Here is a 21,314-nt window from a genome sequence, read left to right as displayed (position 1 = left end):
CTTTTAATTAAAGAGAGGGGCTAGGATAAGAACCAAAATAGGCATTTTTAAATACTAAAATAGCCATTTTTACGCTAACAAAATACAGATTTCAGTTATTTAGGATATATGCTTTCCAGTAAGTTGTATTTTCACAGAAGATTAGACAAGCAGAAATAGTTATCTCCTAAATCAGTGACTTAGAGTTCTCAATACTAATTTTTCAAATTAGATTTTGTGCAAATTGCCTTGACACAGTTGTCTGACTGTTTGATACAAACTAATCAGAGTGGCTAATGACTGGTTTTATACACTCGTTACTTTGAAGAGAATATCCGTACTAAGTAGAAGGAAAATTTTAGACTTCCAAGCATGCCTCCTTATAGGGACAGAAGGAGGGACGTAATCATAATAATGTTTACCTTGAACTTATTGCTACAGCTTTCTCTGCAGTAGAAATGTAACATCATCTTTATTTCCAGGTGAAAGTCATTCATCTCTCAAAGCTCATACGGAAAGCCCAGTCTAATGGCCAGCATTGGTGGAGGGGGGAAGCAGCAACTACTAGACCATCCCTGCAGAACTTCACACTCAGAGATCATAGTGGAAATTCAGCATTTATGGCTATGCCTATTAATGTCATCATCTTTTCTTCCAAGTACAAGTCACATGGTTGTCATCTTGGTCCACTGAATAACATGCGCGGCAACACAAGCTATTTGCCTCCTGTGTAACGACTGTTTGCACACTGAGCAGAGGTCCAAGTGATCCTCTCTTCTGTGTATACTAAATAACCACTTCTTGTCAAAGTGTGTAGTGATTTCTGTCTAGGTATTATTAAATGTACAGTAGGTATTTTCACTGCAACATACAAATAGCGTTGGCAATGACAGAAAAACATGATCATTATGGGAAGATGATGGATAATGGATCAACTTTTTCTTCCTGTATTTGGAATACTATTTCCATTAGTTTCTCTAAAAGGGGAGTCCCTCTCATTTCTACCTCGACCTATTCTGTGAAGCATTAAAACAGTCACCTCTTTTGAGCAGACTGTGTCCTGAACAGTCTACTTCAGAGCCTAACTTCTTTCAGATTTCTGATCTCAACAACCTTGTTCAATTACAGAACAAATAAGCTAATGGCTTACAGAAGTTACATCTCACAAAAACAGAGTTCAGGAACACTTGCATTTCTTTTCAGTGCAAAGAAATCATATCCTGCTGGATTCTCCTCTTACTTGGACATGAAGTAAAACTGTTCACAGTTCCAGCTGAAAACCTTTCTTTCTGCTAATGATTTAAAAAAAAAAAGAAAAATCGGTAATCCACAGTCAATTTTCAGAATAAAAAAATAATTATTTGAGAAAAGTTAGCCTTACCCAGAAGTTTCCATCAGTTTTTGCACAGCTTCATATCTGCTCTCTATTTGCACCATACTGTAATGAAGTGGCTGGATACAACAGGCTTAAACATCACCTCTGGCGCTGCATAGTGTACAGGAAAAGCCTCTCCTGTACCTCTGTGACAGCCCTTTCGCTTCCTCCTCTGCAAGCGGTATAAATGCAGGTACAATCGCTTTCTAAGGAGTGCCTACCTTCCACCAGTCCTTATAGCCAGGACTACTTCTTGTTTGAACTGACTCTTTGACATCGGTCTTGGGATGCAAGACACCAGAAGTTTTTTTCCCCTCTATCACCAATTGCACTGTTGAGAATCCAGACTAAACCATGTTTAGAATTCACATAACAACAAAGGGATTGGCTGTAAAGTAGCAGGCCCAGTATGCAATAAGTAATTTCACACAGAATAATTCAAAGGGTCTTGCAGATCTCTGCAAAATATTTCTTCAGATAAAAACGCAAAGCAATAAGGCAAAACAAAACATGTTGCATCTCTGCCTTCACCAAATTTGTTTTATTCTTTTCTCATCCTTTTATATCAAGATTACTAAGAAAAATGGTAAAAGGGGTTTTTGCAAGAGGTGCCATTAATATATCCATGTTCAATGAATAAGCACCACCATTCACTGCATTAAGAACCAATGCTATACACACGCTATTCATGTCTTACACTTGTCGGTCTGTATCCCCTTATTTAATGTCATCTCAGGTCCACACAAAGTTTTGCAATTCAGAGACTTAAAGAATATTTCTTTTATATTCCTTCACATACCATCAAGACCATTATGATGGCTGTAGTTTCTTTTTCCCAAAATACTTAATGAAGAGTGATTGGAGGGTGCAAGCAGTCGTTTTGCACTTGGACTTTGAAGGCTTGGTGTTGACCTGATTACATTGGGTTTCACTGCAGGATGAATCTCTGTTTGAGACAAAAGAGAGAGAGAGAAATTATACATACTTGATTTAAAAAATAAATAAAAATAGTCTCTTCAACATATTAAATTTACATTTAAATTTCCAGTGAAAGGAAAGAAAGTTTCTTCTGCAGGAGTGTGTTTACAGGACCTTGAATAACAATTCAAATACAAGTCTTCACACCTACAGTTCCTCCAAGTAAGAAAAATCTATTTCACTTTAGATTGCCCAAGTTCAATATTATGGGTGTAGAAGTGTAAGGATTTCAGAGGTTGAAGAGAAATTTGTTAATACAGATCAATCTGAAACAGGACTGTGTTTATATTTTCCTACCCTTTTGAGGTTTGTATTGGAGCTACATGCCTACAGATTTTTTAGCAAGCAAATAAAAGCATTTTACTATAGTGAAATCACCTCAATACCTCAGCTATTCAGTATTTTCTGTCCCAATAACAAGCTTTAGGGGATCTCCCCAAACACAGGTCACCAGGTGCAAAAGTCAGGGGGCCAGCCACAGCAGAGCTCTGGAACTAGAAGTACCCCAAAACTGCAGCAGGAACACAAAAATCAAGACTGCAGTGGGTTCCCCAGGAACTGCCAGACTCCCATACACAGTCATTACTGGGGAGCTTCAAACGTACCAGAGTATCTAATATGGTTCACGGGGCAGGATTATTTTGGAGAAGGAGGAAGAAAGGTGCGTAAGAGGCAGCGAAATGCATCTGGCCAGCACACTTCAAGGTGGCAGCTGCTGTGTTTGCCAAAAGCTGATGCAGCTGTATGGAAATTTCTCTGATGTCTGCCAGATAGAAGCGGCAAAAGGACGCCTCAGTAGAGTCTGCTTGCCCTTCACCAGGCATTTGCTGAACCAATTAACTTATTCCCATCACACATTTGGGTTCAAAATGCCACCACTGTATATGCCCTCAGACCGACCCAGATTTGTGAGGGACGTCAGACTGCTTGAGGGCAGGTCCCCATCCCTCTGACACGGCCGCAGGGCACCAGCTGCCGGCACTGCAGAGGTTGCGAGGCACTTGCAGCCCCATTACAGCCGGCCACCTGATTGCCCCAGGGAGCAGGAGAGACCTCTGGGCTGAGAACGTGAGGGCAGAGGGGCTGGGAGACAGATCAGGAGAGCCAGCTGCCCAAGGGGAGTAAGATCAGAAGGCAAAAATTAAGTACTTTCTCATTTGTAGCCCAGGTTTCCACCTCCTGAAGAGTGCAGCTTTCTGCTTTTCTGTTTATAAAATAAAGCATGGAAGCTGGGAACATGCAAAATCTAAAGTGAGGCCAGGTATCCAAGGAGGAGGCCCTCCAGCCTCTGCCATTCCCGGCTATCAAGCAGGAGAAACAGAAATCATTGCACAAAGTTGAAGTCTGGTGCGATAGCAGATTTTTCCTCTTTCAGAAATGCCAAGGAAGTCTGATATCTGAGTGCCCGCCTGCCCAACCTCACGCTCTCACTCCCACAGCGAGCCTTCACCCCCAGCCTGCAGGAACCCAGCCCGACCAGCAACCAGCCGTGGCTGCGGGGGAGGCTGGGGCTGTGCCGTGAGAAGTCATGATAACCTTTAAAAGGCAGATACATAAAGGTGGGACAGCCAAACAGTTTCATCAGTATCCAAACAGGTGGAAAGGAGCAGGATGGCCTCAGTGACGTGGCCAGGCTGCACTGGGAACAGCATGCCAGGAGGAGACAATGCCAACAATTTCCACATTTGAAAAGACTTCGCTTAATTGTTAACCGCTGGTTTGGCCAGAGCTTGCAATAATAGTCTTAAAGCATGAACACCCTCATCCAAGATGCTTCAAGAGGGTCAGGTAAGAAAGAGTATGGTAGTGTACAGACAGGTGTTAGGATAGCACGGGGCTGGCGTACAAGTAATTGCGTCAGGGCAGTCCTGTAAAGGCTAGTCTGATGTCACCGATCTTCTCACCACTTACTGAGATGAGAGCTTTTTACTGCCATTCACTGCAGTACTCTTCTGCTTTTCATATAAAAGAGTTTAGGAACACCACGCACCCAGCAGATTTCATGGCATGTCCCATTCTTCATGCTGTAGAGAACAAGTGTCTATTTTGGTTTTTTTACCAAAATGGGAACAGAGGCGTGCTTAATGTTACGAACACTACTGATTGCTAAAGCAAACCTTTAAAGTGAAATAGAAAGGTTTGCGCCGTTTGCTGAAGATGATTGGAATTTGGATTCTAAAATGTTCATTTGGCAATCTTTTCCAATTTTCCGAAGGAAATGGTTAATTTTCAGGGCTAACACCACTAAAATACTACCTTATTTGCCAAAGAGCTCCAGCAGCAACCGCAGCAATCCCAGCAGCTGCACCAACATACAACAACTCATAAACTCCTCCTGTCTACAGCGTATAGGACATGTAATTTTGTATTTTCAGTGTGAGCAAACAGTTGAAGAAGGAAGCATTTTCTTCCTTCGACTTTTCTTCTTTTTGGAGGTCACTAATCCTCCATTAGTTTACCACAAAGGCTGTCCTTTCTCTCTTTCTGCAGTAGAGGAATGTAGCAAGACCAAGCTCTCCCTTTAAGTTGTAGAAACAAACTTAATTAAACAGCCAGGACCACTTCCCAATGGATTGAGTCCTTCCTGTGGGGTCTTTACACCTTACACTCACTCATCCTCTACATATAGACTTGCTTCAAATACCTGCATGCTTTAGATCAGCACTTTCTAACTAGCTACTTCATCACACCTGAGAGGGGTAATGAGGCATTTCAGGGGTTTTGCCTGAATTATATTATCCCATCATATTATTGTATTATGGAATAATAGTAATTAGGGATCTTTTAATTCCTGCTGTGCCTATCCTTGCTCTATTGTCTAGTACTTCACTGAAAATCTTCTAGTCACCTGCACCTTCTGCTTACTCAGAGAACTAACTATAACATCCAAATAACCCAAATTATCCCTTTACCCACACAACAAATAACCAGTTGGCCACATTCGGACTGTATGATCATTTCTGAAATAAAAATAAAACAGGAGTGAGAAACGATACTTGAATGATGTATTAGGAAGCCTTTTTATATGACCAAGTTGCAGCCTCAAACAAGTAAATAACAACTCTAAAAACTTCTCCCATTTCTACTCATGTCACTAGGGTAAAAAAAATAAATAATCCAAAGCAAACAAAGAAAAGCTGAAGTCTCCTGCTGAGGCACTTAAATAAGTATCCTGGATTCCAGAGGTGCTTAAGCAGCTGCACCTCTCTCCCATCTCATCTCCTCAACACGCATCCCAGCTGGAAATGTTAGCCTGGTTTCCTCTTAACTAGGAGGTAATATAGGACATTTAATTAGTCAGTGGTTCACCTTAGGGGGTTTGTTCAGTAAGCACAGTGATGACTGAAGAGATTAGAGGGGATTAGCCCCAGCTCTCTAGAGGACAGGGCCTACTTTTAATGCTTAACCTATCTCACCTGTGGAACTGGCAGCCAAGAAGCAGAACAGGGATAAAGGGAAGTGATGATGCAGGGTGTGTAGGGCACTGAAATCCTCTCTGCCTTACCACTAGGGCTGAAAACAGTAGTGCCCCGAGACACACGATTAACTGTATGCCAATAAATGTCTGTGGGAATGGCATGGAAGGAATTTTTAAAAGAAAACAAATGCCTCCTGTATAAGCTGTGACATGATATTTAATACTAAGTTTTATGAGAAAAATAATGCAAGCATTACTTATTCACTGGAACATGCAAAAATCCCAAATAAACAAAAACCCCCTCACAAACAAACTAAACTAAGAAAAACCCACCAAGCTAAATGGCAAACAAAAAGCCGTTTTCTAGCCATCCTTATACAGCTAATTCAGATGCATGTATTCAGCTACACTGGGTACCCCCTTCATATCCCTGTAACACATACTATTTGCCATCAAATGTAGTGAGATACCTTTATTTCCCATGCCGTCAAATGCTAAGTGGACTCTACAGATACCTGGTATATTTTAGCACTGTTAATCTTCTACAAAACCTTCATCTAAGTACACACAATGCTGTCTGACACTGTTCAGCCATTTGCTCCCATTAACCCTACAGACTTATGCTTCCAGAGGTATCAAGACAACCCCTCACCGACTAAATAAAATGCAGGCACTAAAAACACGCAGTATCTTCTAAGATCACACATGCTGCTGTTTCTTTCTTTGACTGAACAGACGGGTCAGCCTGATGAACCATCTCCCTTCTGATTACCTCCCCTTACAACCACAGCTCCACCAAGTCAATCAAAGCAGTCCTTTCCTCATCCACTCTAATGACAACATACGTAACGCGCACAGCTGGCATGCCTGTGGGAAATTATCACTGGCTTATTTCCTAAACTCAGGGCAGAAGGAATCAAAATTCAGTGAGAGTGGGCATTAATTCTTCATTATCCAGTTTTCTGAAGTTTGGATTTTGTTAAAATTGATGTTCTGGAAGAACAGTTATAACTACATTAATAGCTGATTTCTATTTCAGTAAGAGACTGTTACTGTTTACTTTGTTCCAGTACAAAAAAAGCTCCTGTTGATTGAAATTTTGAGCAAAACATCAAGACTGAGCTCCACCCTCAGCTTCTTTTCTGCAGAATGGGATTAATACACTGCAGAATTACTCACTGCTTTTCTGATCAATGGATTGATTTCTGTATTCATTTGAGGATTAACAGAAAGCCTCTGGGGTATCTCAACTCTTGTATGACTGTGTAAATATTTGTCAATGGTGGTTCCTTGCAAAGAGGATGATTTTCATTTTTTTAATAAGGAATCACAATTACTAGACTTCTCTCCCCATAATCTTATGTGAGTTCATTATCCTCTTGGCTGTGATCTCAGTACGGATTTCATCACATCTTTTAAAATTATGTCATCAAATTAAAAGATCAGTGTCTAAGCGTGGCTGAGGTCTCCTCATTTTAAGTACACAGGAGTATTACAAGTGCATTCAAGGGGCACAGCAGAGGACCAGAGTATACTGAATATCTCCGCTTTGAGCACTTATTTTTTTATTTAGACTACCAGACTATTTTTCACATTGTAAATTACATCAGGTTTCACTCTGTCATTTTAAACCAGTATCAGAAGGCCTTCTGCCTACATCCTGCAAGTTCAATCACGCAGTTTTGCAACTGATAGCAGACCAGACTTTTTATAAATTTATTAATTTTATAGTTTTCTTGTTGCTAAAAGTGTAAATCTCTCATTCTATGCATATAGGATTTTTAAGTATCAGTACACACTGAATATTCATTTGGTTCGTTATTCTCTGGAGGCAGATACGCACCTAAATACCCAATGATACATGACAGTGGTTTTCTGGTGCTTTTTATCTTCAGAGGATTTCCAGCAAGCTCACAATGTCGATCTGCATCTGAGAATTTTAAAGAATAAAACTCAGTTTAAATATTTTACTGTCACAAATATAATTAGGACACACCAACCAGTTTCTGACTTGCATTTTTACCACAAATTTCTTTTTTCCTTTTAGCACATGTTCTTCTTTTTTTCATCAGCACTAAAAATGATGGATATTTAGAGGCAGGCCATGTCCTCATTCATGCAAGTGATGTTATGACTATTTTTTTTTTTTTAAAGTTAATGTAAGTTCTAACATAAATTGACCACATTTTTTGCTTACAAAGTCTTTCTGGAGACAGTCAGCTAGGCAAATGAAACGTGAAAACATGAGTACTAAAATAAAAGCAGCTCTGGCTATTAAAAATAATTTACATTGAATTCTTCACTGTTTTCGACAAGCTTGTCTGGCTTTAAACAGGGTAACAGAAGTAAGAAGGATTTAAAGTTGGGACTACTGATTTCTCTCATGCCTTACATGGTATGGTGATTCATATAATTCTTAGTAAGTAAAACAGAACTCGGGCTATCATGGCAAGATGAAGGTTAAAAAAAACAAACCAAAAAAACCCCTTTAGTATAACTTTTGAACAAAGTGGTCAGTTGTGACCAAGTATAACAGAGCAAAAAGGTCTCAAAGATTGTAACTTCCTCTAAATGAAAATAAGCAGTTCAGTAACTACCTTAAATTTGATGCTACAAGTATGAACTCACACCTTTAAAGGCACTGTGAATACACAAGCAGATAATCTGTCTAAATGCCCCAAACATAGAAGTGTTACTATGAAGAGGTTCATGCTTAGACAGCGGAGTCAATCAACCTAAGAAAAAAATTCACAAGACACTAGGTTTCAGTAAATAGTTTCAAGACTACTGGAAGAGTACTATCTTTTTTTTAAATGACTCAGAATGATTGGGTTATCTGTCTCCCAAAAGCACACAAGTAATCCCCATATAGGGCCTCCAGTATTCCTAAAACACAGGTAGTCCGTTTTGTACAAAACTGCATTAATATGTTGATTGTGTAGATCTAGAATTCTTTCATGTGGAATTACTTCCTACATATACATACCTACATGTACACCTTTCTTTGTATACGTTTCACATACACCCATGCAGATCTGCATTTCCTAACAAGCTTTACAGGAGCTACATCTTATAAACAGATTATAGTAATTTTAATTCCCCTTTGCCTCCACCTTGTGTTTTACCAAAATGTTCCTGTTTGCTTCATTCCAGCACATGAGATGGAGTCACACAAAGAGGATTAAGACACTATATAGAAAAATTTACAATTCCTTTATATATTCTATCCAGCTCTGTGTAAAAACCATGTAGGTCATGAAACCCCAACAATGACTGAAATAAGTATTTCAGTATGTTCACAGATGTTTTCAATGCAACAGACAGTGCACAACTTATTTCAATATATTAAGTAATCTACTTGAAATTCTGGAAATGCAAGCTCGTATCTGGGCAGCCCAAAGATGCCAGAGTCCTAATGCTGAGTACACAAAGTGCTTTATTATTTTATCTTAGTAACAAAATATACTGTTCTCAGTGAAAAAAAAAAAATGCACTGAACCTGGTGCCTGGAATGTTTTTAATATTCCACAACACTTGAAATATTTTAAGTGACAGAGTAGAACGATGTGTCTCCACTGTCTCCCTTAAGTAAAATAAGCACAGACTATACAGTAAGTATTTTAAAGTTAACTTTGGGACCAGCAAAGCATCTCCTAAGAAGTAATTAGCAAGAAAATTTTCCATCTACATGTCTTGACTAAAAAAAGACATTGAATCATGGTGAGATATTAATATGCTGACTGAGAATACAGACTGCAAAGAAAGCACAATATCCATGCTGCGGCAAAGCATGTTCACCAAAGCTACCAGGTGGGTATTCCAAAGCACACTTATCCAGTAAAACAGTTAAATATGTTTAACACAGCAGCAAACTTTAATCCACAATATGGTACTCCCATAAAAAAAGTATAATAAACTTTATGATTTTTACGCACTACATACAGAAAAACACAAACATTAGATTGTGCATCACCCTCAAGTGTAAAACCATAGAATAAAATTTAGGTAGGAAGTTGTCAAAAACAAAATTAGTAACAAGTCCTAAAATCAAATACAGGCTTCCACATGAACAATAAAAATCTTCTGAGATCAGTGAAGTAGTGGAATCTATGAGAAAAAAAAAAATTTAAAAAGAGTATTATATTTGATAGTGTATTTTTTCAAACATATGAAAAGCAGAAAGTGTGCTAGTGCCTAGTGTAGCAATAGGAGACGATCAAGGTGTGAGGAAAACAGACAGGAAGGATGAAGGCATGACAGAAAAGCCAAATGCATTCTTTGCATCAGCGTTCACTGCAGAAGAACTTAAAAGAAGCTCACTTTCAAAATTCTTTTATGAGGAAAGTATGAGAACTGCGTCATGTCAAAGGGTCCATAGGAAGTACTTCAAAACAAGCTGGTTAATGAATAAAAACAAGTTACACGGACCAGGTGGAATTCATCCAAACAGAAACTGCTGAGCACGTACACTACTGGTGTGTAACTAATGCTCAAACTGCTCTTGGTTCAAGAGAACAAAAACACGGCAAATGTGATAACATTCTTCAGTAAGTAGGTCTGCAGACTGGCAGAAGGGCTGAACTATTAATAGAGGCATACAGTTAAATATGGAAACATCAAGGGAGCCAGCAAAGACCTTGAAAGGGGAAAACATGTTTAACGTGCTCGCATTGTTCAGCGGCGTGTCCTTGCAACAAGGACGATGGCACGCTGGGCCGTACCAGCAGAAGCGCAGCCAGCGGGGAGAGGGAGGTCACCCTTCCCCTCGGCCCTTGTGAAACCACGTCCAGGCCCCAGGATCCCCACTACAACAGAGATACGGACATACTGGAGCGAGTCCAGCTGTTGGTGAGTCACCGAGCTGGCTGGGGGCTGGAGTACAGGACGTGCCCAGAGAGTCTGAGGGAACCGGGTCTGGCAGCCTTCGGATGAGGCGGCCAAGGGGAGACCTGGCTGCCACCTCTACCTACCTAGCGGCAGAGCACAGGGAAGGCCGAGCCAGACCCCTCCCGGAGGTACGCAGGGGTAGGACAACATACTATGGCTGGCTGTGGCAACAGACACAAGCTGGGAGATGGGAAATTCTTGCTAGATGTAAGGAAAAGATCATTTACTGTCAGGTTGATCGAACACTGGAACAGGTGCCCAGAGAAGCTGCAGTCTCCGTCCTTGGAGATACACAGATCTCACTTGGACAAAGAGCCCCCGAGCACAGGACCTTCATTGCAGGGGGTGGGATCAGACACCTCCGCAGGTCCCTTCCTACCTCCACGTTTTGTAAACCAGTAACAGCAAGTGTCACCGGTCTGCCAGGATCCTCTGCAGGAGTCGTGACATGCACGCATGCAGCTGCTCTGGCATCCAACTTAGCATTTCAATTGGCTTTCAAAAAACTCTTGTCACCAAAGACCGTTGCTGTCCAGCTGTTACAGGGTAAAAGAGAAGTTTTTTCAGGGATTAAAACCTGATTAAAACTAATTGTCTATGTAAGCCCCAAAGGATCTGTGCAGTTCAACATATAAAAGATCAGGAAAAGAGGTGGTTAGAGAGTTAAAGTTTCCTAGGAAGAAATTACTGAGCATAATCAAAGCTAAAACTGAGTGCAAAGGACATCAGCAGCATCAAGCAATAAATGTAAATTGACTCTTAAGGGGTAAAATGACTGTAACATAAATATATAATGATGGGTTCTACACCACCATCATGCAGAAGAGAATTCATGGACTCAGTATCAACAGTTTTCTAAAAATATCTAGACAACACTAAAGAGTAGTCACTTAAAAAGAAATTAAAATTAGAATATTAGAAATTATAATAGGAAAATAGAAAACCTGTGACACTAAAATGATGGGAAACCTGTATCTTGAAGTGCATGTAATTTGGGGCACCATAACCCTACAGAGGATACAATACGATTAGAAAAACTCCAGGGAACAACATAATGAACCACAGGGTGAAAGAGATTCTTTATGACGTTTTAAACAGACCATATCTTTAACCTAGAAAAGTGATGACTGTTGTGGGTATTACAGAGGCCAACGAAATCAGGAATGCCATGGGGAAAATAATAGCGAATGAGGCTTGTTCTTTCAGATTTGAAAGTTTTTTTTAATGATTTCCTTTTTTTAAACTAGATTTGTAGGTCTCTTTAGCTTAGAGACTCTCATTGGGGAGTTATTTCTCTTTGACATTTCATCGTATCTCTATCAAAATTCAGATTATCTAATGAATGTACTGTGCTGTATGTACTCCCTGAATTGCATTCTTCTTAGAAGCTTTGGAAAAAAAATAGTGTGTTCTTTTAATTGTTTTACTGGCTACTAAAATCTGGCACAAATTGTATTCAAAGATAACAGTAGGGAAAATATTTTCATCCTAGATGCAGCCAAAAGATCTTCTGCAGCTATCAAAATCAAGGATACAAAACATTGTTTGTGAGCCAATACCCATAAATGTTACTCACTTCAGATGAATGGGTAGTTTTATGTCAGTAAAACATAGGCTGTATGCTTACAAAGACAAATCAGTAACATTTTGCATATTCTACTTAATTTTCACTTGTCTTTGTTTTATCAAACCAGATCATAACAAGCAAGTACTGTGTACCAAACTTGTTATTAAATCTGCAGATTTAAAGGTACGTTAAGTCTTCATCATAAACAGTATACCCACTTCCAGATAACTATATATATATTATACAGCTAATATATTACCATCCACTGAAAACATTTTGACAATCATGTCTACACAGACGGAGTACAGTTACCCAAATTTAAATTACTATAATTAATATATAGTTATAGTCATAAAACTATATCCAAGCAGGAAAAAAAAAAAAAAAAGTCCCTCACAAATCTTCCTGTGTTGAACTAATAAGGTTCACAGATCATGGCTCACTGCCATGTATGTATCAACATGCCTGTCAGCTTGAGAGAGATCCAATCTTGTCAGTGACTGTCTGGAGAAGAATGCCCATTCTGGTTTTCTCTGATTAAAGAGACCTTCCATAGACAGGATAATTTTGCTTAACTTGCTAAAAAAACGTGCAACATATTTAAAATAAAATGAAGGTATTTTGCCTAATTTACAGCATGGGAACTTCCTCTTACCAAAACAGTTCACCAGTTCTAATTATTCCTGAAAAATCCATCAGACAAGTTTACTGTCAACAACTACAGCGAGTCTATTCTCTTCAGGGAGAACAAAGCCCGAGATTGCCACAATGGCTTGTGCTCCTAGCAGGAGATGCCATGCCTTCTCAACCTCCCGGTGACCATCCCTAGATTGAGTTGGGATGTAAATGCATTGTCTCCACTACCTCCCGCTGGCATCCGGGCAGGGGTCATGCTGTATGGTTCACTAATGAGAAAAACCCAATTCTCTGCGTTAACTGAAGGAATGAAGAACATGGAATAGGACCTTGTTTTCTGCCAGTGGATGTAATGGGCCGAAGGCGACGATGTGGGTGGAATTATAGTAATAAAAAAAATGCTCTGTCTGAAAGCTGTTTTCACCTAAAAGATGGCTGGGCCTGAGATTAGCATTCTCAGAGGCTTCCATGCCCCTCCAAAACAAAAGAAGTATCTGCAGATGAGTTCGGGTGGACTGCAAAAATCAATTTATTTTATGAGCAAGCTCTGACTGGCTTTTTCAGACTTTCTGCCTCAGAACTGGGAATTAGTTTCATTTACAACCTGGCACTTCAACAAATTGCATATGACTAAGAAGGCATAAAACCTGGTATGCTGCTGGGGTAAGTGCCCTACCATCCTTCTGTCTTTAGATTTTACGGTTTCTGAGTGTTGGTATGGTGCCTACTGCAATACAGTTGTGAAACGCTGTTATGTTTTCAAGCACTGGTTTGGCACACACGAAGAATCAGGCGAGTGACAAAGCATCTAAGCAGTCATTAGATTCAAGTTTCCGCACACCAACATGGAAAACAAATTTCAAATCAGTTCTTGGATGCCCTAACCATGTCATGCCATATCACATCATGGGTGATCTGCTACTCTGGCCAGCACAATTATAACTTTTGTAACACCAACACAGACATTCAGTCAATATTGTAATTACTTAGTGGTATTCAACATACGAAATCATTACTATTAATGAAATATCTCATTTAAAAATTAAAAAATTACTTGCATCAAGCTATCCTTAGAAAAGGATTCAAGGCATTTAGGAAGAGAGATCCTATTTAGTCATAACATTAAAATCTACAGAGTGCACTGAACACAGGTCACCAGATATAAGTACAGGAACAAAACTCGAAAACGTTTTTTTTTTTTATTTACTTACTAGGCTTTACTAGAGTGAGAATATGACAATGACAATGCAGGTAAGAGTAATGTATGATTCCACAGAAAGAGATATTGCCAGAAGCAGAGCATGTGTGTGTATATATGTGTGTGTATACACACAGAGAAACATAAGTTTAATTAATTAAATGAGGTATAATCTGGTTTCTACTATTATGAAATAATTTGAACGTTGTGTTCAAAAAGCATTGACAACTGTGACTCCACCCCCCCCCGCCCCAATCTATGCTAGGTCTAATCAGGAAATATCAGCATTCAAAAAGACAAACTTGCAAGGCCCAAATTTTGCTTTAAGCAAAAACAATAACGAAATACAAAGACTACAGGAAAAAAGAAAATCTTTCTGCTCTTGTTGTTAATCTGATGCGGCACTTTTTCATTCAAAGGAACAAAGAGGAAGCACTCACAGCACTGCCATTCTGATAGAAGAGTGACTATTTCCTGCTGAAAAGCTCAGCTTTTCACTCCTTTGTTTTAAAGTTGAACTGTGTATATAACACTTGTTCTACTACAATGATTAACAGCTGAATGAAACATTTTTTTTTCCATTTTTTCTCGTCATTAAACAAAAGCTTCATGTTCTTTCGAACTGAGTTACTGCAGTGAGTGAGAAGAAATATGGATATGGATAAAAGGATTCGATGTTCAAGTGAACTTCTAAAATCATTTTTCCTCCATGATTCAGCAGAAATCAGTGCCAACTACATAAATTAAAAGGTACAGTGCTTTCCTCTCAGAAAATAACTCTTATTTTGCGTTAAGGATTAAAAACATAATCCTAACCCAGCCTTAGACACACTTCTTCCATAAACTACAACCCATTTTATTCACACAGTGGACATATGGTTTCCTTAAATCTGAAAGCTGCTGCTGACTTGCATAGCTTTGAAAGAAGAAAGAAAATGGCCAACAGGGAAACTAAATAAATAAGATGAGGACAATGAACAGAAATATTCATCAAGTTCTGGATGACTGCAGAAGTGAAGAGTTTGATGTGAAGAACGGCTGGTGTAAGAAGTACATGAGAGGAAAATAATTACTCAAAACCAGATTTTAAGGCTCCATGGAGTAAATTTCTTATAATCAACACTGACATCATCAGCATCCCACTTAAATATGCTGGGAAAACATTTAGCGTTAATCTAGTAAACATGGTTATAAACCCAACATCTAATATTCTAAAAAGGTGTCTTCAATTCTAATACAATTCACAGTACGATGAGCCAGCACGGCTCATCTTGGAATACCAAGCGTCTGCTCCAAGAACTGCATCTATGGAAGACTGGGAAACATAAACCAAACAGCGTGAGCAGTAAAACAATGCGCTCAGCGCAGATACAAAACCTGCTGGAACGTTCAGTGACTTTGCGGCAGAACTTACACACATATGCACATAAAGAGACTTACTGTTGCTATCTACAACAACTCATAACCTTTTGTCACGTAACTAGTGAATTTGTCAGTTCTTTATATTTTGGCTATAAAAAGAACAAGCATAATACAGACTTTTATTTAAAACTAAAATTTAAAACAGGAACGGACAAAAAAAAAAAAAGATGCAACTATGATGTAATAATAAACATGGCTATCACCACCATCTGATCACCACAGTAACAAAGGGCTGTATTACAGGCCAGTTTTAAATTCTTATGCATCCTCAGCTCCTTATTCCTTGACTAACCCCACGGAGAAGTAGTAAACCAGGTACGGATCTATACTTTCTGCTCAGTGCAAGAATAAACGAACAATATAAAACCAAACTTCTTTCACACTGCCTAGTAGGAAGCATGTTTTTTATGTCACAGCATTGATTTCCCCTCCCTGCCCCCAATTTTTTTTTTAATAACAGGTTTTGTAAGTGAATGAGGTAATAGTTATCCCCTTTTTAATTCATTTGAAATATTTCCCCAGCCTGAAATCTGTTCAAGGCAGCCAGACTTTATCCAATGTATTGGTGATATGCTGGACAAATGAAAAAAATGAAAAGCAAAAGTGTATAGACAAGAAATGTTTATTGAAAAAGAAAATAAAATTAAAAGACAAAAATGGGTGGGAAGCACAGCACACAGAACTAAGAATTAAAAAAACATCTTACATTCTGCCTTAATGGCAGCACAGTTAATAGGGACAAAGGGACGTCTTGCTGCCTGCCGCAGCCGGAGAGTATTTTTGCAGACCTGACGGGCCAGTTTTGTCCAACACGTTGTGTGAAGAAAGAAAGCTTGACGTGTTTTCACTGCCGACTTTGGACTTCCAGTGTTACGAACTGGAGTTCCCTGTGTGGCCTGCCGGGACATGTGAGTTCTAACGTGGGATTCCTATAAAAACAAACAAAAAATCACAACCCATACATCTGAATTACAGTATTAAAAAAAATCCACAATTTGGATAAATTCACAAGGCTAATCAAATATTATGTATAAACACTAGACAAAAAAATGGGGCTTACGTAAGAAGCTGTAAAACACAGAGTAGAGAACTCTGCTGTGAGTGGATATATAATGCCATTCCAGATGAGATATTGTATAATCATATTAACATTTTATAGATAGTATATTATTTTTTTGACAAGATGAAATTTGTCCACCAAAAATGCATGAAGTGGATGTTTGTTTATCTAAGACTTAATCAAGTAAAGACATGGCAGGACCTGCACACTGTTCAGTTCTACTTAAGACAGGAAAAGGATTAATAAATTGAGTTTTGTAATACCAAAGTTGAACACACACACACAAAATCATTCCATTAAATATTCAAATCACATCAGTCTTGTGAAAGCACCACATTTGATTTCAGGAAAGTTTATCTACAGAACCTACCTCTGTAGGTTGGCTGGAAGACAGTTTATCGTCATCTGTTTGTGTGGGCATTTTCAGGCCACCGTATTTCTTCCAATAAATCCAGCAAGATGCACACAATCTACACTGCATATTAGGAGGACCCCAAGAATACCACTGGTGAGACTGTGGAGCTAAGGAGGAGAAAGCAGAACAGGTAAACTGGTGCATGCTACATTCAATATGTTAAATCCAAATGCTGTACTAGATGGCTTTATGTGGCCATGATATAGGGCATTGTAAGAGCATTATATGGATAAATATTTAATACACTTGACAAGGAGAAAATAAGAATTTTAATTTTTAGTCGATTTTTTACAAAAGCACCCCAGAAGTCAATTTCCCAAATGGAAATTTTGAAAATGCTTCCCTATTTAATTTCAAACCAGGGGCTTTGTATTGCCAAGAAGAGATTTTTCTTCCAGGGGACTACCAAAAAAAAAACCCCCAAAAAGCCCCATAAGTCCTCCACTAGTTCTAATCTTACCCTGGAAGACAGGCTTTATTAAGCTGCTTGTTACTTAGTAGAATTAGTTAAGATCTGGTTTTTTTCCTCAAGTCATGCAAAGTGAGTACTTATAAATCAAGATCCATGTAAGAAAAGGACAAGCACATCTCCTATTGACCTTGAAGATGCATGTATACCTTTATCTTGTGCATGTGAAGACTCAGCAGGAAACACTAATTTAACCTTTTTTCTTTTCTTTTTGTAATGTTTCTCAAGAAAACTATTCTTTAAAAAAATGTGATTTGAAAAACAACAAACGTTGTAACTGGAACTTCCTGTATACAAAATATGGTTTTAATTTAATTGGTGTTTCAGAGACAGGCAGCCATAGCAATGATAACTGAAGAACTGTCACATGGTAGGCCTTTTCAATTCTTCCCATTTCTAGATTTTATTGTATCCACTCTCATGCAACCTGTGTTGAAGGCTGCAAGAAGTACAACAAGGACCATCAGAAACACAAAAAATACTAGGAAAAAAACCCACCAACATGCCCTCTCCCTGCCCCCCAACAACAATGGGGTGGGGATGGGGGGAGAACCCCCAAAAAACCAACTCAAAAACCCTGCAGCCTTACAGGAGAACCGAAAATAAATTTGAATCTAGTATTCTGAAGGTAAAGGACTAATGTTTCAGTGCCATCATATTATACTACTTTATCCTTCTGTACTTTCTGAATTGTGAAAAAAAAAATAATCATGAAGTGGATTTGAATATTGACATTTAATCAGTATATTGAAGGTAGCTCTAATGTAGAAGTTATTTCTGCCACACAAGTCATTGAAAATTATCCTCTATAGCATGCAATCAGAAGTACATACATTTGTTTCTAAAAAACAGTGCATATTAAGATTAGCCCAAACTCCTGAATTATTAAAAAAAAAAAATTTAAAAAAATTTACTTACTATAGCAGCTTTCACAAGCCCGACCTATTAGTGAGGCCTGTGCCTGATAAGAGGCTCCCATTGCTCCATTGACTGCAGCAGGTTTCCCATTGTTGCTGGATATTTGATTGGGATTTGGCTTATTGCTTTAAAAAAAAAAAAAAAAAAAAGTGATTTTACTAACCAGTTGGTCAACATGAAAACAATCAATCTTATTAGCTGCTTTGATAGTCAAACTTACAGATCTTTGTAAAATGCTCTCACATGGTCCAAGCTACTTGGCAAGCTAGTAAAAGACCAAGTCTCAGGGTCAAGCATTAACAAAAGCCTGACACAGCACAGAATTTAAGACGGGGGTTCCAGTCAACAGATAAGGCTTTACGAGGTAAGGCTGGACTTTGGGTGAGTATAACAAGTAAGAGTAGTAACACTGTCTGTAATACTACAAGGCTGTCCACCCTAAAAGAGGGTCTGCTGCCTCTTATCTCAAGCAGAAGTACATACCTTCTGACCAACTGCAATAAATGTGAATGTACTATAACCCTGGCAAAGTTCGCCCATGTAATATCAGGTTGTTCTGTCTGGGTTCTGTCCTAAACTACTTTCTCTCTGAGAAGGCTGAAGAACTGGGTTTGGATTATTCTTTTGTTATATTATTATTGTGATTATTTGACCTACTAATACTTCAGTGAAGTAGGACTTTACAGGTCAGTTAATTCAGAGAGAATTAATATACTCCTCACCAGGTTAAGTACAGTATTTCCAAAGTTCCAGCTTTGTGGGTGTTAATTACCCCTTTGACAGGCTATACTCTCAATACAATGCAAGGCTGGATACACTGATTCCTAAGATGATTATTCATTACTTTAGGTAGCATAAAATATATTCAAGACTAGTTAAAATGAGTCATTGAAGAAATCTTTACTGTATCAAGTCTGTAATCCAAATGCCAGCAAATCTGCCTTCTGCCGCCTTCTTTTTCACTATATCCACTGAGAGACACTTTTACAATTTCCAGATACCCTTTATCAAGTACCGTGGGCTCAAGGTACAAGGGAAGGGATCGAGAGATGATCAAGGCTTGCACATTATGATCTGTTGCTTAGTTACCTTCCAGAGAAGCCATGAATTGAAAGGGACCCTCTGGTACTGAAGGCAGAACCTTGCTTTTACAGGAAATACCTTATGATCAAGTTCAAAAAGGTATTCAGCTCTGAGAATCAATTCTACTTGGATTTCAAATACTATAAATCAGTCTTGAAGCAGAATGTTAAGCAATCCATTTGACCACGAGTGCCCTAGATTGCACAGTTATCAAAGACTTGAGAAGTCCTACCACCCTCTTACCATTGACTATGCATTTTGTCTTGACATGGAGGCAAAAGACAGACAGTAAGAAAAATAAAAACCACAGAAATCCTACATTTCATAACAGGTTTTGTCATCCAATACAACTAGTCCCTCCTGTGAACATATTGGCAAAAGTCCTGAATTGTCCACATGGACCAAGGAAATGGAACTGAAAAAGCATTATGTAAAGACTGAGCATCTTACAGTTTTCCTAAAGCGGCCACTTCCCTGAGAGGGTCAGGGAACACTCATACTAGAGTTTTCAGCTTTTGTTAAAATTGACATCATTTATTAGAGACTTGAGCTTCAAAACTCACAACGTTTCTTCAGAGATGAGATTAAAAGAATTAATTGAACAGTCTGCTGTTTGTATTATTAAATCTGTTTAAGAGAGAAAAGTCTGTATGAAATACGGAAATGAAGCTCTATTATATGCAATTCATGTAAGTCATCAAAAAGACAACAATGGATTTTCAAAGTATTTCATTTGGTATTCTAGTCTTCCGTTATACAAACACTCATAACAATGGGAAATTCACATATATATAAACTAAATATACCCACAGAAAGCTTAAAAGAATGTCATCTGTAACCCTTTCCCTTCACATAATCTTGAGGAAGTTATGAATATGAAAGAGACAGATTACATCTTGTTTCTGTAAACTACATGTTAACAAAAGCAGATATAGTATTGCGTTTAAATTTAAAAAAACAGATTAAAAACCCCTCAGAAGAAAACAGATTTCGTTAATAAGACTTGTTCAAAGATATAAGATTTTGGCCTGTGAGCTACCTTTAATTTACAGTCAGAACATCTCTTGTCTCTAGCTGAAAAACAGACTGTATCAGCAAGATAAAACTGTAATGGGAAAGTATCCGATTTTATTTTATGTAACATTAACAACTGCTTCTGTTTTGAAATACAGCATTTACAGAAATACGAAGTGTGCTACAGGGATTCAGAAGCAATTTTCTGGAAAAAACACTTTTAAAACTATAAGGCCCTTCTTGCATGTGTGCAGTTCATGTAGCATTTCATCACCTTTTGTAAAACTTCTCACCATTCCAGAACAGGCAGTCTGCAGGTCAAAGACAATGGGCTCAGTTAAGTACGAAGGTTTCACTTATGGCGAGAGTTTGTGGCATTTTCTGATTATATCACTGTATATTCTGTTTGTATATAACAAATATCTAGAAAGTAACTGTTAAAAAGACAACTAAGAAAATATCATGCATGTTACTGCATGTAACTGCATGTTACTGTTTCAATTTTACCTGTGCATTATTCAAAAAAATCACTTTGTTATACTCACTAGGTAGGGATGTATACTTGTTTCAATTTACTTTCTGCTTCAGCCGCTTTCAGACGTTTCTAGTTGAAAAATTAACACATTAAAATATTTTATTATATTCCAGTACAAGATTTCATAAAATTATTTCTATTTTGTGATTCCACAAGAACCTCCAAAACAAGTGCAGAAATCTACAAGATGAAAACCATGAAAAATGATTTCTCTGGTTTTATTATTAGTTAGAAATTATAGCATACTGTCCTCCCCAGTAAAACTCACAGGCCTCACATATGACAACAAAACTGTAAAAACGACAATTATAATTTACATAAATTACATCTACATAAACATGTATGACATTGTGGCTAAAC

The 21,314-nt window shown here is 38.3% G+C and overlaps 1 protein-coding gene across 1 annotated transcript in view; it reads right to left on the bottom strand.

Annotated features, from left to right (window-relative positions):
- MTA3 (metastasis associated 1 family, member 3) overlaps nucleotides 1-21,314 on the bottom strand; it is a 136,635-nt gene that overhangs the window by 31,582 nt on the left and 83,739 nt on the right. Inside the window, 6 exon segments of the mRNA XM_010576535.1 lie at nucleotides 2,154-2,300; nucleotides 7,594-7,680; nucleotides 16,167-16,389; nucleotides 16,891-17,042; nucleotides 18,323-18,447; nucleotides 20,965-21,023. Coding sequence (XP_010574837.1) covers nucleotides 2,154-2,300; nucleotides 7,594-7,680; nucleotides 16,167-16,389; nucleotides 16,891-17,042; nucleotides 18,323-18,447; nucleotides 20,965-21,023 — 793 coding nt within the window.

Source organism: Haliaeetus leucocephalus, unplaced genomic scaffold, assembly GCF_000737465.1.
Source record: "Haliaeetus leucocephalus isolate CR32 unplaced genomic scaffold, Haliaeetus_leucocephalus-4.0 Scaffold526, whole genome shotgun sequence".
Taxonomy (NCBI): Eukaryota; Metazoa; Chordata; class Aves; order Accipitriformes; family Accipitridae; genus Haliaeetus; species Haliaeetus leucocephalus.
The sequence above is the reverse complement of the archived record's forward strand: the minus strand, read 5'-3'. Positions and strand labels throughout refer to the sequence as shown.